At 34.1% G+C, this 23,246-nt stretch overlaps 1 protein-coding gene across 1 annotated transcript; it reads right to left on the bottom strand.

Annotated features, from left to right (window-relative positions):
* Positions 1-1,127: 1,127 nt before the first annotated feature.
* LOC127186996 (prolactin-8A9-like) lies at positions 1,128-7,085 on the bottom strand. Its single transcript, XM_051143265.1, has 6 exons — positions 7,055-7,085; positions 4,926-5,101; positions 4,209-4,247; positions 3,266-3,373; positions 1,464-1,643; positions 1,128-1,316 (listed from the first exon to the last, which is right to left on the bottom strand). Exons 1-6 carry the CDS (start codon positions 7,083-7,085, stop codon positions 1,128-1,130), a joined length of 723 nt encoding a protein of 240 aa, XP_050999222.1.
* Between the last annotated feature and the right edge of the window lie 16,161 nt (positions 7,086-23,246).

Raw genomic sequence — 23,246 nt, 5'->3', positions numbered from 1 at the left:
AGTGTAATGTACCTCATCATAACTTACATTGTTTTCACTTCATCCATCCATCCATCCATCCACTTACTCACTTACATACTCACGCATTCATGTGTCCGTGTCTGATTCCCGTCTTTTTCCCTATAGATTCATGGCCTGTTCATGTCCTTGGGTATCTCAGATCCTTTGTTACTTGATTCCAGACCTCTCTCTGGTTTTTATTGAGAATTGTAGTAATTGTTTTATACTGTTTCTTGTACTTTTTTTTGTAGTATTTCTTACTCCCACAGCCCTCCAAGACACATTTGCTTTACACTTTAGCCACACTGCTTCCTTGTACTAAAATATGTCACGTCTTGGTGTGGTCCTATAAGAAGCTTTTCAGACTGACATGCACCATACTCTATAAAGCAGGTTTAATTTTCAACAGATTCTCTGCTTTCAAAACTACTTATTGTTTCTATAATGAAACTTTGGATATACCAAATATATCATTCTATGATCATGCTATGGAGAAGTAAATTTTTGATGGGGTTTATACACATCGTGAAGAAATCTCAACTGATCTTTGCATCCAAAAACAATGTTTAATTTCAAAAATTAATTCTTTGGAACTCTCATTCATTAATTTAGTGTGTCTTTATTATGTTCACTCTTTGCCCATTCCCTTCAAGTCCTCTGCAGGCGATGGATTCCAATAGCTATTGCATTGGATTGGCTCTGCTTTACACTGTGAACACTGGCTTGTCAGGACAATCTCTATTTCATGGAGCATTATGAAACTTATATTTCTTGTTAAGACACATGAATTAATTATTTTAAGTTTTAAACTTTTAGTATAAAACATGAATTCTTAATTTTCTATGATATAAATTGTGAGTTTATTGAAGTAAACTACATTAATTTGCATACTTAAACTTAAATTCTATTGTTTGTGATAAATTTGATGGGGGCAACTTAACATTATAGATAATTATTCTCTTCAATGAACAAAACAACAAAAGGCATTTTAGATTTAGGTATTTTAATGAATTTTTTAAAGGGACCAATTACATCCACATGTACATTCAAAGGTATAAAATTAAAAGAAGTTTGTCAGCAATGGTCTGTTGTGGGCCACTTGCAAAGTAGACTGGGTAGACGTGCATTCAGCAATCATTTCCAGTTAACCGACACTTCAAAGTTCTGAGGTGATATATTGTGTAGCCAATATCAGTTTGTAAGCAACTACAAAGGTTATACATTGCCAAAGATTTATAATATTTGTCATTTGATTTTAAGAATGAAAGATGGTGCCAGCTAGGGAATCTTTCAGTCATCTTTGCAGTAGGATAGGCCTGTAAAGCATAACAATATTCAGTTACTTGTTTAATATATTGTTAGGGTTGCCCTCTCCTTATTTCTTCTGTGTTCAATCAGAGAAACGCATTCAGAAATGTATCGCTTTTATCATAGGTATAGGCACTTATTTATCTAGGCCTCACCTTGCTGAGTATCCACCTAAGGTCATCCAGGAGTTCCCTGTTGTTCTCTTCCATCTCTTTGGCTTTTGAAAGAATAGTTTCTGGGACACCTTGCATGGCACTCAGTTCAATCATTAGATGGAACAGAGGACTGTTCCAGGCACCCACAAAATTGATCAACATTTTTACATATTTTTTGGTCTGAGAAAACACAATAGAGAACCATTGCATTAAAGAACTTCAGGAAAGCAGTTTTGTTGCCTGTAATGTTCATGTGAAGAATCTGAGCTAAAACATGTTTTTATATTTTATATTTGACACATATTATATAGATATTGCATGATGTGGAAATGTAAAATTTAAACAATTAGTCTATTGTCTTGAAAATAAAACAAATTATGATGCTTATAAATTAAGATTTCTTTTGGAGATGAGGTCATCCTCTTTTGTTCTCCCTATGAAATTCTAACAGATTCCTCTCTCGTTAAAATTTGATTATTTGGTCATTTGTCTATCAATTGGTAAAACAGGTCTTCTTGTGACTCAGTAGGGACCAATATGATTTTATTCAGAAAAGGGAGATGCCTCTAGCCAGGGTGAGTGGCTCAAATAATTTTCCCTCAGGGATTCATACACAACAATAAATCATAACATTAATTAACATAAACATTTATGATTTCTATGTGAATTAAAGTAATTAAAACAAAAATACAATGATGAGATCATGGTACTCCTTAATGTGCTTTCCTGTTGCCTCTGACAGAGGAGAATAGATGTTGGCATCTATAGGTGAGGAACTCTAAAATAGCGTTGGCTTTAATGATGGAATCAGTGGAAATCACAACAGAAATTTTGCCCCTCCAATATTTAATGCACATATCTTATTTAAACTACTCATTCTTTTAATTTGCTTAGTTTCCACGGTGTTCATGAAAATTAGAGTGGATTAGAGCCCATTCATTACAATGGAAAGACGTAATGACATTAAGGAGGAAGCAGGTCATTGGTCATGGCAATCCCTGGGAGCTGCCATGTGATTAAGACTGAGGTGTGCTGTTGGGTGAAGTGCACACCTGCATTGTTAAATTCCTTTCACGTGCAAATATCCTGTACAACATTTCAGAACCTCCGTTCCTTTTTATTAGTTACTCAAACAATAGCACCTCCCTTTGAATTTTTGTGAGGTTCAAATATAGCAAGGACAAGAGAGTATTTTTTGACATCCCTAGCAACACTGTACCTCTGAAGATACATTCCCTTCATATCTTTGCCCTTATTTTCCCTTACTGTTGTCATATAATTTCCAATTTAAATAGTATTCAGATATGCTATCTCAGGGAATCAGAATGCAAAGTCTATAACCATCATAAAATAAAATTTCTATGACATATAGACCTTCTCACCATGAATTAGGGCAGTGTTGCATCCTAAGAAACATAATACTAGCATTTCACAAGACTATTCAGCTCACTTAGCTTTCAGTTATGGCCTAGAGAATTTTAGAGAGATGAAAAGATAGGTTAAAAAAAGATATAGACCCAGGGCAGTCATCCCTAAAATATCATCCTCTAAATGAACTATTTAAGAATTTACTACTACGTTATTGCATATTTCGTTTTATTTATATTTAATCAGCAATATAATTTTTATAGTTTACCTCCATTTTTCTGCATGCATGATTACCGCATCCCTCATAATGCATGAAATAGCCAACAGTACCACAAACCTAGTGTATTGTTTCTGCTGTTATGTAAAAAAAAAAAAAAAAATATATATATATATATATATATATATATATATATATATATATGAAGAAAACTCACTTTGAGATTTGTGTGTTCAGCTCCAGAATCTGGAGGGTTCGTGATATTAGAATGGCAGGAAGTTCTGGCTGTGAGAACAACTTGATCACTCATCAACAATCGATCAACCTGCAAATAAACACAAAATTTCAGTTAAATACCAGAAATTGTTTAAATGACTTCCTAACCAGAATATTAAAGCATTTTGATGTATATCTAAATTTTAACCTTAAGTACTTCATAAAAACAGATATTAAAGAATTAAGAAACTTCTCATCACCTAATCCTGAGTTGTATGTATCTGCAACTTAATTTGCCTTTTCATTAACTTATGATCTCCTTCCTCTCTTATTCTCTTGTCTTCTCACTTTTTCTTAACGTTCCTATTTAGAAGGCCAACAGCAGTGAAGTAAATTTCTCAAGAACTAAATGCATTATCATCTTTATCTAATATTTTAGCATGAGGCCAAAGCACATATTTTTCAATCTTCATATTTTTGTCTATAAATACTAGTATTCATTTACCAAGACATCAGAATTATAAATTTACTAATTTAACACTGATTATCTATAGTTGTGTAAGACAACTATTCCAGTGCTTTTAGAATGATTTTTTTTTTTTTTGCAATATGGGATTACTACTCACAAAATAGGGTAATTTATAAATGCTAGTCAACAAAAGTATAAAACATTCTTAATTAATGTTATATACTGTATAGGCATTGTATGATTAATGAAATATTAAATTTGCTTAAACACATATTTTAGAGTATCTTAATTATTAATTATTTCCAATAATCAAGTAATTCATGAAAGGTTAGTAGACTGTTGTAAACATTAGGAAGTTGAAACACTATCAGTTAAGAACAGAAAATAAAAATATTGTGTAATGCTTTCTCACTAGTTGCAATCATTGACATAATGCACCTATTTGGGAGTAGCTGGAAAGCAGTGTGGTACTTACAATAGAAGCAAATTGTCTGGAAAAGAATTCGTTGTGGAACTGAGTCATGTTAAGGGAAAAAAAATTACATCAAGTCAATAAAAAAACCAACATGAAGACATGTTTATTCCAACCAGAGGAATATTCTCCCAATAACCATCACATTGAACGTTTGCCTATTTTCTCTTCCTTTGTGTGTTCTGACCTCAAGAAATGACATAGAATAATCAGCAAGAATGGACAGACATTGGACCAACTCTTGTACTGAAAATCTTTGAACGACAATTTCCAGTATTTAAGATATTCTTGAAAGGCTAGACTGATTTCTTCCTTCCTTCCTTCCCTTGTTCCATCCATCCTTTCTTTCTTCCTTCCTTCCTTCCTTTTTTCCATGTTTTCTTTATTTATTTATTTATTTATTTATTTCTCCCCTTTTTCTCCACCTTTCTTTTTTGCCTCTTTCCATGCTTTAGTTTACCTTTGTTCCAAATATATAGTTATCTGTAGTGTGCTAAATGAACTTGCCTCTTGAAAAATCTATGACCATGAAATGAGAATTCTTTCCAGGCCATACTAAATCAATAGTTTCTCTGACATTGTCCAATTTGCCTTCCCCACTTTTGAGTAGTTGGTGTGTCCTGTACATATTAAAGTACGTTTTCTGCTATTTGGGCATTGATGTTTAAAGTGTCAGGTTCAAGTCCTTTCAAACATTAGCATACAGGTTGACGTACTTACAAAGTCATCATGTATTTGATAAGCAAGAGTATGAATTTTTAGAGCCCGGGACATGGCATTGTTAATTGTTTCCAAAAGGGGCTCCTGACAGCCTCCGTCTTCTCTGTTACAATCTGGAATTGATGCAGCTTTCTCCCACAGGAGCAAGTTTGATGTTACCAGCAGCAGGATAGTGACTGCCACACAGAAACAAGAGCCACTTAGTATGATGCGTTAATCTGAGGTTTACAAGTATCTACTGATTCAGGAAAGTTTTATCTGGCCAAAGTTTTATTTACTTCATAACTTGATATTGAATATTTGGCATGACAGGTAAAATTACTGAGAGTATTTTGATAAGTAATTTATATTTTTTTTATGTAATTAAAAGACAGTTTGGTACCTTTAGAGTTTAATCTAATTTTCAGCTACCAAAGTCTTGAAAAATGTGTAATTATACACTTTGTTTCTGATTCAGCATTTTGAACACTGATGGGACAAGTATAGAACAGTTTATCTTTTTGCTTCCCATACATGGTCTGACAATAAATACAAACAATATGATTACAGAAAGTGAAGACAGTGCTGTCAGAAATTCTGTCTGTTTGGAATTGCTAACTTTTGATAAAACTTTAACATAGTACCATTTCATCGAATACTTCAGATTATTTTCTTTAAAGTTGATCTTCATGTAATTTTTTGCAATCAGCTTAGATGCTCATAATTGGGTTCTGAATATAGTCGTGAAATGAAAGGAAAATGAAATGATTTTCCTAATGGATCACTATTGGCTGATATAGAAAAAAGAACACCAACCATCAGTACTTTGCCTGTCACCTTGACTTACAGAGAACATTTCACATCTTTCTGACAGAAAATAAAAGCCACAGTTCTGGGACTCAGAGTTATCAGAGGTCATTGTCATTATTTGGAAAGAATACATTTGTCATTATGACATTATAGCAGAATCTTATGAACTCAATTTGATCCACTTTCTTTTCTCTCTAAAAACACATTTAAAAGTTTGATAATGATCAGAGTTAACTTCAACCTCAAAATTGCTATTCATTATGAACTATAACACCATCCGTATATATAGGACTAAGGGAAAATCACAGAGAAAGGGGAATAATATCAGAGTTAGAGGTAACAATGCTTATTTGATTATTTAATACCTACAAATCAGGCCTAAAATAATAGATATATGAAGAAACACCAAATGGATTAAACAAATTTTTATATGTATCTATAATGTAACAACAATGATTAATGAAAAAAAAAAAAGGCCCTGAATTTGAGAAAGATCATGTAATGGGTTTTTGAAAAGTTGAATGGGTGATATAATGTGATATTCATGAATGCAAATCTCAAATAATATTAGAGACATAGTATGTCTTCCTATTTCATTTTAAAATATTTGTGTTATCTTTTAATCTAGCAAATATCTCCTACAAAATATGGCATTTTGTCTGCTCCCACCTGCTATTCTTATTTAGATATCATTTGTCTTGTGCTAAACTGTAAAATAGCATGAACCATTCAGCCATCTTTGTCTACTTCAGGTTTCAGAACTTAAAGATTCTTCAAATTTATTCCAATAAGAAGGCACATACACAATACTGCCAATCGAAATTCTGTTTTGTTTTGTTTTGTTTTGTTTTTTGTCTTGAGATAGATGAGTTGGACCTGTGTAGTTTACATGCTCAGTAATTTCCAATTTCTAAAATTCCAAGAATATTGTCTTTTTGAGCTGTATGATTTGTTCTGGAAGGTGTCCTATGCTTTGAGAGCTGTTTAATTATCCACTTTATTTCTACTAATTGGGTACCAGTAACACCTTCCTTCTTCTGTCACTTCATAGCAACGACATCTCAGACTATCTAAGAACATTTAAACATATCTCAAGCCAAAGGATGGTGAAACTATTAATGTGATTGTCTCTTGTGCCCTTCACAGTGGCTTTCAGGAAAAATAATTTTAAATGATATTAGAAAGTCTATGCTGAATTTTTCTACTGGTAAGCTAAATATCTCTTCTTGCCAGTTTGAATATCAAAGATTTCCAAGAAACAATTCCTTTAAAATAAAAAAGCAATGAACCACGGAACTTAGTCCTTTTACCCAGAGAGTCATAGGGGAGAGTTTACTTACAGAAGTGAAGTTGCCTCAATGGCAGCTCCATTGCTGAGGAGTTTCCAAACAGGATGAGTGCTGACTCTGGAGAGCTGTTTCCCTGGAGTCATGCATTTAACTAGTTTCCCCTCCTATATATTCTAGCAGATAGCCCCAAGGGCATGCACAACCATGGTACAGAAAAGTCACATGCAGAATTCTTCATTCATGAGCCATGTCTGTTTATCTTCAAGGAATGTCCACAGTTTTATTAACAAATACTCATTTGTGTCTGGAAGATTTCTTTGCTTGTTTCTACATGCTGATTCTTGTCGAAATTATTTTTGATGTCTCTGACGCCATCTCTGCTGCCCAATGACAGATGCTCATGACAGTCCAGGAGAGGATTGTTGTTCACAATTACTTCCCCTCCCTTAGACTTTTACATTCTTTCTACCATCTCTTTTATAATGTTTATGGACTTAGGGGGGTTTCTTTATTGAATAATGAATATGTGACCATGCCACAGGATTAGTAAATTATCCATAGTGCTACCATGAATCCTTTCCAGCTATCACTATCTGAATAGGTTTACTGTACAAAGCTGACAGGTACAATAATCAACTTGCTTAACTTAGATTGTTATAGGTCAGTTTGAAAGATATCAAATATATTTAACAGCAAATCTCCTTTAACTCCTCTCTACATCTTATGAACTCTCAAGTCAATGATTTTGCATTAAATTAAAATATCCATTATACATTCTTTTCTTGGAATTGGTCTTAATTATGTGAAATTTCATTGCAACAAAAACATTTGTACCACTATTGCTCTACTGAGTATAGTTTCATACAATTACTTCTAGTATAAACACTTGGACAATAATACTATGGTGACAATTCTCCAAAAGTCAACTCCATAGTGGTTTTCAGACCCTTCAACATAAAGAAATCTTCCACCTAATTGCCAACCAAATCTACTCATATGAAAGAGATTATATACTGCTTAAAGAGTTTAGGCCAACCAGTTAGGCCTTTGAGCATTCAAAATGAGATTCAATTGCAAGAATGGTGTGAGGGAATTCAGTAACCTGCGTCTCCACTCTCTTTTGAGAAGTTAACTCTTATTTCAGGAATTTAACTAAATAAAAATAAGGTTCTCAGGAATTCTTTTCCCTACATGTATGTAGACTTTCACGGATTCTTTAACAGATGTCTTTATTATCCTTTCAGAATCTTCACCAAATGAGTAGAGTAGATTTATGCAATGAAAGCTTCACAGAGATTCAGCACTTTCATAGACCTACTGTTACCTACTTCAAAAAACCATAAATTCACTTGCTGATTCTGCATCTACATGGACATCAATCATATCTTAGCACTGGTGTTACATAGCATGGACAAGACTTAAGCATATATCAGTTGTTTCTTCCAATTCACAGGGTTGTGTAGCCATGTATGGCATCATTACTTCTTTTCCAAGCCTATAATCAATAGACAGCTCTATGCACTGTTTAGGTTGCTGCACCTAGGACTCTAATATTTAATCAGGAAGAGTTGGCATCTGGCTGAGGGTCAAGAAGGAGCACAGCACATTCACACTTACAGACTTACTGCCCCTCCAGATGTGTCCACCTATCTACAGTCTCTTCCTTGGACTTATGCTCAGAAGTTGTGTAACAGTTAACAGTATTTTAGAAAAGGACCCTAGTCTGGGTGAGTAATTTTCTCCCCACACAATCCCCTTTTCTCAACTACACAAGTTCAACATAAATGTCACAGCCTCAAGCAACACATTCCGAACGAGATGTGCAGCTTGTGTCCCTGTTGGAATTCACTCCCACAATTCCTATCTACATGAAAGAGTTGTACACAGAGTACTCTCTGAGGTAGACCTAATTGCCTACCCGTGGAGCAAGTTGTACCAGTTTTATGTTCCCTGATATATCTCCTCATCTTCCACTGTTAGCTCTACTCTCAGTAATAGAGAATTTTCTCATCTCCTTAATTTTCTACCCCATTCTCCAGATCAAAGGAATATAAACGGACTAGTAGGAGGTAAAGGGAAATTGTAGGAACTTACCAACTCGGACCTTAATAATCTGAGACTTGGGCCATAAGGGGATAATGTTAATGTATTATAGTATTCAAATTTTGAGAATATTCTATAACTAAACCAAAGAGGGCTTATTAGTCTTGGGGTAAGGAACACATCAAATATGTTGGTGAAGATGTTGAGAAAGTAAAACTTCATAGAAGCGCAATTAAAGGTGATTACTGGGGAGATACAATAACATCTCATGATTGTACCATAACATTTTTAAAATTAAAAATAGCCTTATCAGTAACTTAGAGTGAAATTGCCTGGTAATTGTTTTATTCTTTTTTTTCTCTCATTTCACTGTATGAATTGCCTTCTGAAAATAGTAGTCTTTCCTAAGGTATTCAAAATTCACTATTTTACTTATATACCTATATTTTTATGCTAAAATGTTATTTAATCATAATTGAATCTGTCCTACATGCTTTCCTCATTGCTATGATAAAACACCTGGCAAAAGGAGACTAAGCAGGAATATAGATTTTTTTTGGTTCATAATCTTTCAGTACATTATGAGGTAGATATTTCCCCAAAACTATAATCAAGAAGAAAAGAAAGATCAATGTTCATCTATAACTAGGTAAGTTTATTGAAAAGATCACTTCTATTAGGTAACCAATTAGAGGCTCATCCTGAGAGAAGCCTGATTTTATATCTCATATGAAACATATTTTACATATATTTTTTCATCTAACTGGTTCTTGCTAGATTTTCCTCATTTATACTTGTCTGTCGAATATTGTTGTCATTATTTGGGTCTTGCTTACAATATAAGAATGTTGAGATTTCATGGTTGCAAAGATCCAATCACCACAGAAAATATCTTTGTCTTCTAACTCATTCAATATTCTGAAATTTTCCCTGAGCATTGGATATGAGGGTATATTGCAGATATATTAACTGGGGATGGATCACTTATAATGAATTCTTCTGTGTGATGTTTTGTGACTTTCCGTGATGGTCTCCTTTGGTACAAAGAAGGAGATTTTTTGATAAGGCCTGAGAGATGCACCAATCTCTTGGCTAAGGATAAGTATTTACAACTAAGCTAGACATTATATTTGTTAGCTTGGCATGATGGGACACACCTTTAATCCCAGCATTTAAGAGGTAGAGGCAGAGCCAGGTGGATCTCTGTGAGTTCAAAAAAGCCTCATTTACAGAGTAAGTACCGTGACTACCAGGGCTACACAGAAAAGCTCTGTCTTGTAAAATCCAAAGCACCACTCCTAAGACCAACAACAACAACAACTAAAGAACTAAATAATGAAATTATACTAGTTTAGAAAAGTTCAATTAAAGGATCTCCTTTAGATTCCATGGCCTCACTAGCTATCTGCAATCTCTAGTCTTACAGCACCAGACAAGAATTTCCTACAATTGAGAGGAACTTAAGTTCATCTAGCCAGTTGTTGCTATGTCCAAGATATAATTATCACTATTGCAACTTTGAGGATATCTTGTCTAACTAGTTGCTGTTAGTAAAAGTTTCAGAAGCACAGCACTCCAGAGTGCTTTTCTACCTTTGCAGAATACATAGTACCTTCTGGAGCTATGAGCTCTTGTCCCTATGAAGGGGGATTCCAGTATAGTTCAGCCTGAATTCCTCCAAGTCCTATTTCTGAATTTTGTCATATTTTCAGCAATAAGAAAGTCTCTTCTGGGATATGTGTGTATGTATGTATGTATGTATGTGTATGTATGTATACAAACACATTGTGTGTGTGTTATTAGGTGTTAAACCAACATAATTGTTTATGCCTTTTTTAAAACAACCCTTGTGCATTAGTGTAACTTTTCACACCCCACATTGTTTCGCTGCAATCCTTACACCATAATTGAATTTTGTGACTATTTTCCCATTTCATGAGACCCTCTAGAGATCTTTTTCTCTCATCCCTCTTTCACCCTTTATGCTTTCCTGGTTTATGCAATATTCCATAATCTAAAGACAGAACTAGGAAGCCCAAATAAGAAATAAAATGTGGGGTTAGTCTTTCTGAGTCAGGATTACATAACTCAATATATTTTTAATTTATGTCAAATTTTCTGAAAATATTGTGAATTTATTCTAATATATATGAATAGTAAATATTTTTGTACACATATATCAGTTTCTTTATACTCTCATTCTTTTGGGAGGATTAAAATTTTTACATGTTTTAGCTAGTGGCAAACAACAAGGCTGAAAAGTATTTAAGGAGTAGGATGTTGAATTCTTATTGTATGAGAAGTACTGGCATTGCTCTATCTCTTTCTAGTTTGTTGAGAATTCTCCACACTAATTTCCTAGCACATGTTCACCAAACTTTAGTACTTCCAATTTCATCAATAGCATAGGACTACAATAAGAAACAGATACTAACTTCAACCATGTGATTGAAAGCGATTTCTACAAGTCATTTTCTCTAATACATAGTAATCTGCACAAAAAATAGAAAAATATAATATATACACGACATTGTGAATCAAATACACTTCACAGTATTCTTTAGATTATTCCACACAAACAAGAGAATATATGTTCTTTCCCAAAGCACCTGGTAGCGCCTCTAAATATACTATATTATGAAAAATAAATATAAATATGATCAAAAAATTGAAATGATCATATGTATTTTTTCTAACCACAGTAAGATTAAGCTGAAAATCAGTGAAAGAAATGTCTAGGAAGTAAAAGCCTTTACATATATTGAGTCATAATTGGGTGAGTGATCAAAGAAAAAATTTAGGAAGTTCTGGATTTAAATGAAAATGACAAGATAATAAAATAAAATTTCCTGACATGTTAAAAGAAAACAGATAAATTAAAAAAAAACTAGTACTGATGTCAAGCATTAACAGGAAAAAAGAATAAACACAAACAAACAAACAAACAAACAACCACACAATAGCAACAAAAAACGAGTCTCAATCAAGTTGATGGCAAAACATAACAAAAGTTAGACCAGTTATTACCAAAATTAAAGAAAAATGATGCAAAGAATAAACAATCATATAGCAGGTACTTTTAATTAAAGTCCTACACACCTTTCATCTAGTTAACAAGAAAAATTGAAGAAGGATAACACAAATTAACTGCATAAAAGGCAAACAAAGAAGAATTACAACAGGCAACAGGGAAATTCAGAAATATTTGAGGAGAATATGATAAAGTTCCATAATTTAAGAAAGTTAAACAAAGATCTACAACTTCAACTATCTTCTAACAAATATGGTCATAGAAACAATAATAAAAGTACATAATGCTTAGGGATTGTAAGATTTGCTCCATAAAGTGAGATTTAATTTCTGTGCAATAGAAATATGCAATATGGACAATTCTGCTTCCTTTCTGATACCTGCTTTATTGTAATTGCCTGTTTTATACTTCTAGTAAAGACTTCAAGTAAAATATTAAGTAAGATGAGAAGTAGGCCTATCAATATCCTTGGAATATAAACCAATATTATTTTCCCATCTAGTACAATGATGGCTTAAAATTTGTCATAGTAGAAGGTAAATGATTTATTTATTTTTATTAATTTATTCTTGTTACATCTCAATGATTATCCCATCTCTTGTATCCTCCCATTTTTCCCTCCCTCCCATTTTCCCATTATTCCCCTCCCCTATGACCATGACTGAGGGGGATTTCCTCCCCCTGTATATGCTCATAGGGTATCAAGTCTCTTCTTGGTAACCTGCTGTCTTTCCTCTGAGTGCCACCAGGTCTCCCCCTCCAGGGGACATGGTCAAATATGAGGCACCAGAGTACATGTGAAAGTCATACCCCACTCTCCACTCAACTGTAGAGAATGTTCTGACCATTGGCTAGATCTGGGTAGGGGTTTAAAGTTTACCACCTGTATTGTCCTTGGCTGGTGCCTTAGTTTGAGTGGATGAGAGAAGCGTGGGAGAATAGCAAAGTAGAAATATCCAGAGGGTCCTAGAAACCTACAAGTAGAACATTGTAATAGGCAGATTTGGGCCCAGCGTCCCGCTCAAACTAAGGTGAATGATTTATATGATCTGAAGAGAAACCTTAGTTATCAGGGAAATTCAAATCAAAACAACTCTGAGATTCCATCTTATACCTTACCCATGTTACCTAAATTCAAGTGACAGCACTTGCTGGTGAGGATGTAGAGAAAGGGGAACATTCCTCCACTACTGTTGCAAGTACAAACTTGTACAATCACTTTGGAAATGAGGTTGGCTCTTTCTCAGGAAATTGGGAATAACTCTACCTCAGGACTCAGCCATACCATTCCTGGGAATATACCTGAAAGATGCCCCACCGTAGAACAAGGACATTTGCTCACTATGTTTATAGCAGCTTTATTAAAAAAAAAAAAAAAAAAAACAGAATCTGGAAACAACCTAGATGTCTCTCAACTGAAGATTGGATTTAAAAAAAACTGTGGTACACTTATACAGTGGAATACTGTTCACATCTTAAAAACAAGGAATTCTTGAAATTTGCAGGCAAATGGGTGGACCTGGAAAAGATCATCCTGAGTGAGGTAATCCAGACCCAAAGAGGCATGCATAGTATGTATACTCACTCATAAGCAGATATTAGCCACATAATACAGGATAACTACATTACAACACAGAGACTGAAACATCAACTGAGGACCATGTATGATGTGCACCTAGACCCTCTGCTCAGATGTAGTAGCACAGACTCCTTGTGGATCCCACATGTGGAGAGTAGGGACTACTTCAGATACGCACTCTTTCCACCAAACTTAGATCACTCTCCCCTGGCAAGAAGGCCTTGCCAGACTACAGAGGCAGAGGTTTACAGGTAGCACAGATGAGACTTCATGGGCTGAGGCCAGATGTTCGGGGAAGAGGGCTCCCCTTTCTGAGTACTAAGGGAGGGAGGGAGAGATGATGAGGGAGGGATGGGGGATCACAGGGAATGAGGGAGGGGGATACAATCCGGATGTGAAGAATTTAAACTGCAGAAAAAGCAGGTAACTTATATTGCTAATCCCTCTATATGGGAATAGCTCGGAGCTTGGCTGAGACATGAATGTCTAGGCATAGACAATGCATCTTGTTGCCTACAGAATCTCTATTAATTACTATTAGATGTTATTCTTCATATGGCATGAATGAAGATTTACAGTTGTCTTTTTTTTTTTTCTGTTCATACAAAGAGCAGAAAACCAGCCTTAATCGTTCTGTGGATCATGACACTATACACTTATAATTTTAGGACTGTATAACACTTGTGAGAAATTATATGCTTTCAGAACAAAAGAACCAGACAGTGTCATTGAATCAGACCTGACAGGTCATTCCTCTCAGCATGCTGAACAATGACATCCTGTATCCTTCATGTTCCAGCACCAAGTCTTCAATTGCTGTTCCCCATCAGAACAAGCCAGCTCCCAGGACACTTTCAAAGAAAGCTTCCAAACCCAATTGGGCCGGCATTTCAGACTGTCCTACACAGGACTCTAATTAAGCCTGGAATTTCTCAACATTTAGAAACTGGACCACAAATGAGATTCCTAGCTTGTTTAACCATTTCCCCAATTTTATTTGGGTGCCTACTATGCCATATTCCTCCCTAATCAGGCAGAAGAAACCTTAAGAGAATGACACCACACTTCCTTTAAGGGGGGGTCAGGTAGGTTTTTGGTTGATTTCTTGGGCTATAGAGGGTTATTATCAATGGAAGTTAGTTATAAGTTATTATTAGTGTTACTTAGAAAGAAAAAAGGTTAAACTTAATGATGTCTCTCTTTTCCTTTATCTTACATTCTTAGGTTTGAAGATAGGGGTTGAAAAGAAAGAAGGGGGAATATAGAAATATATAGGGAAGAAAGAACAAAAAGTAGATTAGTGAGTCTTCTCCCTCAAGTTAATGCCTCAATTGTCACTCACAAGGTTTTTAAGTCACTGGTATAGAATGTTGCATATAGATGCTAACTAAGTTTAATTAGAGATAGAGTGGTATAGAATTCAAATGTAAGTTTATTCTTCACACATACACACACACTATATATGTGTGTGTATTGTACACATATAACTCAATTATAATACAAGGTTTACTTCTAATACTTTGAGAGCACTATTGCAGGGTATTTAGGATAAATAAGTTATGCAAGTTGATTATTAGCTGATCAGATCATGGTCATGTCAATTGCTGGTCTACTTTTATCACAAGAATATACATCTTTGGTGAGGCAGATAGATATGATTCTATTGAAAGATAGATAATGTCTTCAAAAACCTCAGAGACATGCAGAATATGGCATTTAAAATGTTTTTAGTATTTTAAATATTCACTGACAGTGAGACAGGTTAACTCCTGACAACACCCAGCCTACCTTACAGAGGATGATGTGCATCAAAGAACCTCCTTATGAGGATGGCTTTAAATGTGGCAAACAAGGCACTGGCTAAGATGTCCTCGGTTCTACTACAGACAGAGTTCTGCCTAAATGAAAGCAAGCTTGGATGTAGGCAGAGTAGACGGCCAAACTATTTCCAAGACAGGGTAAGCAAGTACTCAGTAGTTCCTACCTCACAAATATGTCTCTCAGATACATGGGGCCAGAAGGCTGAAAAAGATGCTCCAACATAATTGAGAGTTTTTGGTGACTGTTCAGGTAGAACACTGTCTCTGTCATCTTCTCATTTGGAAAGCTAATAACCTGCACTCCTGGCATACTCAGGTAATCATATTTATTCCTTTTCAGGTCTCTGATGGAGTTGAAGACCAGGTAACTTAGTTTTACAATGAAGCTTAGTTGTTTAGGAGTTAAGGTGGCTTTATGTCTAGATAGATGTTTTAAGTTGAATATGACAAGATGTGAATGAGATTGATTTACACTCACAATTTTAAACTCACCAAGATAGGAAAGATGTTTTCTTCAAGGATGTCAAGTACAAATAGCCAAAACACGAAGAATGTACCATTTATGTAATTCCTTATTGTGTCATGGTTCTTCTTGCTATAGGTAGTTTATTATATTTATGTGTAATAATATAAATGCATGTGTAAAAAATAAAAAATGTTAAAAAAAATCATGACCTCATTTTTTTTCTTTTGGTGGCCTGTCTGTTTTTGTATGTTGGCCATGCTCTCTCTGTAAAATGTGCTTGGTAGTTGTGTCTTCTCTCTCTCTCTCTCTCTCTCTCTCTCTCTCTCTCTCTCTCTCTCTCTCTCTCTCTCTCTCTCTCTGTGTGTGTGTGTGTGTGTGTGTGTGTGTGTGTGTGTGTGTTTTGAGTAGTTTAAAGGCCACTGAAGCTAGCCATTCTTATTGGTTCTTGCACAATTCAGTAGTTTGCCTGTCTTTCCTTTGTAGAGAGGCTTCTATTACTACTGTTGCTTTCAACAATATTTAGAAACAGATCTACTTTACAGTATTCCAATTTCTATGAAAGTATAATGTACATCATTGTGTCTTACACCTTTTTTCCTTCATACATATATTCATCCACTTACTCACTGGTATATTCAATCAGTCATGTGTCCCTCCAAATTACAGTGTCTGGTTTTTGGTTTTGTCCCCTTTTTCTCTGTAGAGTCATGGCCTATTCGTGTCTTCATATATGTCAGATCCGTTTTACCTGATTCCAGAGTTTTCCCTGACATTTATTGAGAAGTGTATTGTAACAGGGTTGGATATTGTTTCTAGTTCATTTATTTTTGTAGTATTTCTTACTCCCACAGACACCCAAGCCACATTTAGTTTGTACTATAACCACATTGCTTCCTTGTACTTTGTGGTCCTATACAGACGCTTTTTAGATTGATTTGCACCATAGGTTATAAAACAGGCTTAATTTTCAACAGTTTTCTCTAATTTTAAAACTACCTACCATTTCTGTCATAATACATTGTGTATACCAACTATATCATGCTATTTTCATGCTATGGAGAAGCAAATATGACACATCATAAAGAGATAATAACTAACTGATATTTGCATCCTAAAACATTTAATTTTTAAAAATTAATTCTTTAGAAGTTTCATACTTTAATTAAATGTGTCTTTATCATATCCACTCCTTGCCTCTTCCCCTTCAATCCCTCTGGAGGCTGTGTAGTCAAATAGCAATTGGATTGGATTGGTAGTGCTTTCACAGTGAACATTGCTTCCTCAGGAGAGTCTGGATTTCATCAAGCATTATGGAAATTTATATTCCTTGTTAGGACACATGGATTACTTAATTAGGGTTATACACTTTGATTATAATAACTCTATTTCCATTACTTTTCTGTGAAGTAAATTTTGAGTTTATTGAAGTAAACTAAATTTATTGTTTCTGATAGATTTGATCGGGGCAATCTAATTTTACTGATAGACATCCTATTCAATGAACAAAAGAAAAAAAGGCTTCTTAAATTCAAGTATTTCTAAAATGAATGCTTTTTATTATGTAAAAAGAGACCCATTATACCCACACATACATTCAAAGATATACAATTAAAAGAAACTTCTCGGCAATGGATTGGCAAAAACCATCTCCAAAGCAGACAGGGTAGATGTGCACTTAGCAATTTTCATTGGTTATTCGACACCTCAGTTTTTTGAGATGATATACAATGAAGTATGAATCTCTGTATATGCAATTGTAAAGGTTAAATATGGCTGGATATCGACGATCTATGTCACTTGATATTAAGTTAGGAAGATCTGGCCAGCTGGGGAACCTTTCCATTATATTTTCTGTAGGATATTCCTAAAAAACAAAATGATAGTTACTTGTTAATTATTTTATTAATGTTTCTTTCTCTTTATATTTTATATGTTCAATCGGGAAAAACATTTAAAAATGTACTGTTTCTATCAAAGATGATTTAGGTAAGTCAGGAGACACTCAAGCAGTTAGTCTTTTAGACTCACATGCATTTGTTATACCATGTAATGGGTTACAAAGAAAGTACGCCTTCCAGAAGCAGAGGAATAATAAGATATTTCTTATTTTGTTATTTTATTTATTATGATTTATGCATATTACTTCCTAATTGTTATCCCCTGGCTTGTATCATCCCTGTTTCACCCTCCATCTCTCTATGTTCGACTCTGGGACAATGGGAGAGCTACTATCCACTTCTCACTAGGAGACTCTTACATGTCCTTTGTGTTTCACAGAAGCTGATAGGCACCACTCTTCTATTATACATTTCAACTAAATCCATTCTCCATGCAGTTTATGTATGAAAATCTCTCATGTGATGAGGATTGGTTGTTGATTTAATATGCACAGTCCAGGGCTGACTGTGATAGAAGGAGCTGAGATCTTTTCCTTCTGCCCAGGAAAGGTGTCTTCTAAGTGCCTAAGAAGAACAGGTGTGTTTCATTCTGATCCCCGGGATGGGAGGTGATGAGAAGTGCCTCTGAGAACGTTGGAGCTGACAGCAATTGTTTAGTCCAGGGGTTCTCAATCTTCTGAATGCTGTGACCCTTTAATATAGTTTCTCATGCTGGGGCGACTACTAGCTATAAAATTATTTTTGTTGCTATTACACAAATTTTACTTAGATACTGTAATTGAACATAATGTGAACGTCTAATATGAGATTATCTGATATACAACCCTATAAAAAGGTCATTCAACACCTGAAAGGAGTTATGGCCCACAGGCTGAGAACCACTGTCTTAGGAGAAGATTGTTTACAAGACCAGATATCTCTGTTTTGCTATGGAAATATGAGGCATGCCAAAATAAGTTTTTAAAAATTTAAATAAACCACCTCTTTTTTTTTTTTTTTTTTTAGTGAGAACAACTAATGCACAATTACTCACCATTTTATGTATAAATTTAAGTTCTTCCAGGATTTCTCTGTTTTCCATTTCCATCTTTTTGGCATTTGAAAGGATAGTTTCTGGGACTTCTTGCATGGTACTCAGTTCAATCAATAGATGGAACAGAGGGTTTCTCCAGGCACCCACAAAATTGATCAACATTTCTAAATATTTTTTGTTCTAGCCAAAAACAATAGAATCATTGGGTTAAAATTATTTTATTAAGCAGGTTTTTTACATGTAATATTCATGTGAAGAAGCTGAACTGAAACTTGTTTTTACTACATATTTTGAGCCATGTTATATAGATATTACATGATGTGGAAGTATAAAAATTAAACAATTAGTCTATTGTCTAAAAAAAAACAAATTATGATGCTTATATATTAAGATATTTTTCATAGATGAGGTCAACATGTTTTATTCCCCCTATGAAATTCTAGCAGAGTCCTCTCCAGTGATATGTCTCTATCAGTTTGTAAAAACAGGTCTTTCAGGGACTCCACAGATTTGACTCAAAAAGAGATGTGGGACCAGATGGAGGCAAGTGGTTCAAAACATTTTCACTAAGGTATTCATTCACATGAATAAATCATGTCACTCATTAACATACACATTTATGATTTCTTTGTTAATTTAAAAAATGAAAACAAAGATGCAATGATGAGAGTATGGTAGTCCTTAATGTGTTTTCCTGTTGCCTCTGACAGAGTAAGATATTTCTTGGCATCTATAGGGGAAGAACTTTGACAACTATTGGCTTCAGTAATAGAATCAGTGGAAATCTCAAAGGAATTCTGCCTCTTCCGTATTTAATGCTCATATCACTTAAACTACTCATTCTAGTGTTTAGTGTTCATGAAAATAATAGACTAGGGCCCATTCAATACAATGGAAAGATGTAAAGGACATTAATGAAGGGAGCAAGCAAATGGTCATGTTGGTACATGGGAGTTTGCTGTCCTGACATTAATATTGAGATCTACATTTGGGTGAAGTGCACGCTTGCATTATTAAATTCCTTTCAATTGTAAGTATCCTGTACAACATTTCAGAAGCTCCATTTGTTTCTATTACTGACTCAAATAATACCACCTCCCATTAAGTATTTTTTGAGATGTTTAAACATAACAAGGTCAAGAGAGTACTTTTTGACATGTTTAGCAACATGAAGAAAACATGCTTTTGTTCATATCTTTGTCCTAATTTTCCCTTACTGTTTTCATATAACATTCAACTTAAATCCTATTTATATATGTTATTGTAGGAAATCAGAAACAGTAGATGACAGTAATCATTAAATAGATCTGCTATGATATATAGATCTTATCACCATGAATTAGGACATTGTTGCATCCTAAGAAAAATAGTATTAGTATTTCACAGCACTATTCTGCTCATTTGGCTTTCACTTAAGGCATAGATAAAAATAGAAAGATGAAGAGATATGTAAAATAAATATAGAACCAGGACAGTTTGGAAAATCAAGAAAAGAAGGGTAGTGTTCTGGAATGTAGAATGCCACCATAGAGAAGCCATTAACACCATATAGTAAATGCAGTTACGTTTTCGTCACTTCCATAGGAGTGAGTATAGAATCATAAATAGACAACTTATCACAAAATGTCATAAAATATAGTAATTAAAATTTCAGTGGCAAGTCATTACTAAAATGGACTACTTAAGAGTCTGTTACATTATTATTGGGTATTTGATTTTATTTATAATTTATGAAGAATATAATGTGAATGTTTAGTACTTTACCTCCATTTTTTTCTGAATGCATGATTATTGCATCTGTCATACTGCTTGTAAAACCAATAGCGCCACAAATGCAACTACTCTTTCTGGTGTTTTGTGAAAACTCCCGAAGATAACTCACCTTCATAGCTTTGTTTTCAGTCCTCCTGTGTGGAGGGTTCATTACAGTAGAGTGGCAGTGAGCTCTGGTAATGAAACCTTCATAATTTTCCTTAAGTATTTTTAAGTGCTGCAAATTATATGAAAACATTCTGTTATTTTTCAGAAATTATATAAATGACATCATTACCAGAATATTAATTAATTTTTATGGCTGTCTGCACATTAGCCATAGGTATTTAATAAATCCCGATATTAAAGAAGCTTCCTATCATCTGAGTCTCGTGTATCAGTAACTTAGTTTTGCTTTTCACTAACTTAAAAACCCCTTCTTCTCTACTCTCTTGTCTTCTCACTTCACACTTATTATTTAGACGGCAAACACTGAAAGAAAAATATTTATCAGGAACTGAATGTTTTAATTATTATTGTCTTTAGTATTTCAGCACTAAGCCATAGCACATATTTACTGACTTTTCTGTTTTCTGTCTCTAAATACTGAGATTTACTTATCCAGATATCAGAATTATAAATTTACTAACTTAACATGTAATAAATAGTTGTGTAATACAAAGGTTATAATTGCTTTAGAATAAAATTGTTTCTATCATTACAATATTAGTCATCAAAGAGAGACTATTTACCATAAACTCAGTGAAGTCTAAGTCAACAAAAAATAAAAAATATTAATTAATGTTATATAGTATTTTAGTGATTGTATGGTTAATATAATATTAAATATTCTTAAATATATAATTTAGGAAATATTATTTATTTATTTCTAATAATCACCTAATTCATGAAGGATTAGTAGATTATTGTAAATATTAGGAAGTTGAAAAATGGTCAGTTAAGAACAGGAAATAAAAATACTGTGTAATGCTTTCTCAACTAAGTTTCAATAATTGACATGAGGCTCCTTTTGGGAAGCATCTGGAAAGAAGTGAGGTACTTACAATATTCCAAAAATGTGTGGCAAAATATTCACTGAAGAACTGCATCATGTAAAAAAGAGAAAATAATATCTAGTCAATTTTTTAAAATAACATGAAGACATTTATTTCAGAGACAAAATCTCTTGATGTCCATCATATTAAAGGCTTGACTATATTCTCTTATATTTTCTGACCTTGAGATATGACCTGTGGCAATCACCAAGAAAGGAATAGATAGACCTCTAATCTTGCCCTGATAATAGACAGACTTTAGCCCTGAAATTCCTTAAGCCACAATAAGTATTATTTAATGGCTTCTTGAAAAGCTAGATTTTTTTCTTTCTTTTTTCCTCCTTCCATCCTTCCTTCCTATATTCCTTCCTTTCTTCCAATCTTCCTTCCTTTCTTTTTTTTTATTCCTCCATTTCTTTTTTCTTGCCTCTTCCCATGCTTTAGTTTATATGTATTCCAAATGGTTAGTTAACTGCAATGCACATCTTCTGCACTGGTTATCTGCAGTGTGTGCTAAATGAGCATGAACAATGGCAATTCATCTCCCTGGACACAACAATAGAAACTGAGAGTATGTCCACAGGCATATTTTAAATGTTTTTAGTATAGTTTTTTGTTTTTGATTTGTTTTTAGTAGAGAAAATGTAGAAAAATGATTAGATTCACTGAAATTTCATGAAACTGTCCAGTTGGCCTTTTCCATGTTTCAGTAGTTGATGTGTCCTTTACTAAAGAAGGTACATTTTCTCATATTTTAGTTATGATGGTTAATTCAAGTGCAATTCAAACATTAGCATGACAGTTGAATACTTACAAAGGCTTTATACGTTTCCTCAGAAACATCACGGTATGTTTCAGCTAGGGTGATGGCTGTATTAAAACTTTTGACAAGGGGCTTAGTACAGTTTCCTTCGCCATTGTGGCATTCAAGTGCTGATGCAACTTTCTCGAAGAGAAGATTGGTTGAAATCACCAACAGCAGGAGTGTCCCTGATACATAGAAACAAGAGCCACTTAAGGATGATCCATGAATCTGAGTTTTTTTTAAGGCTCAAATGACTCAAAAACGTTTTAACTGGCTGCAGTTTTTTACTACATAATTTGGATCAAATATCTTTCATGGCATATAAAATGACTGTAAGTACATAGGTAAGTTTTGTGGTTTTCTGGATAAAGGTTTGAGAAGAAGGTGATTTCCTATTTCTTTGATTTTTTCAGAAGTGCTTCTGAATTTTACACATGTGCATAACTGAAATTAATTATAAACTAGTATATTTAAGCTATCTTAAAAAATGGTTTGTTAACTTTGAAGTTTAAGCTGATTTCCAGTTACCAAACTGTTGAAGAATTTTTAATTTTTAAACTTCATGCCTGATATCAGCATTTTGGACACTGATGGTACAAGGATAACACAGTTTATCTGTTTGCTTCCTCTACATGTTGGACAATAAATAAACCCGTGATGATTACTAATACAGAACATTAAGAGAGTGCTGTTCCAAACTATGATGTCAGTTTGAAATTGCTAAGTAACGCTGGAGTTGATCTAGAACTACCATGTATTCA

This window comes from Acomys russatus, chromosome 3, assembly GCF_903995435.1.
Source record: "Acomys russatus chromosome 3, mAcoRus1.1, whole genome shotgun sequence".
NCBI classification, from domain to species: Eukaryota; Metazoa; Chordata; class Mammalia; order Rodentia; family Muridae; genus Acomys; species Acomys russatus.
Note: the sequence above shows the minus strand (reverse complement) of the source record. Positions and strands in the feature narration are given on the sequence as shown.

Bases quoted from the DNA above. Each gene is read 5' to 3' on its own strand.
- LOC127186996 (XM_051143265.1), bottom strand. From the start codon at position 7,085: ATGGAGCTGCCATTGAGGCAACTTCACTTCT. The intron at 4,248-4,925 runs GTAAGTACGTCA...AACATGACTCAG, and splicing joins ATCAAATACATGATGACTTT to TTCCACAACGAATTCTTTTC. The intron at 3,374-4,208 runs GTAAGTACCACA...GTTTATTTGCAG, and splicing joins CCAGACAATTTGCTTCTATT to GTTGATCGATTGTTGATGAG.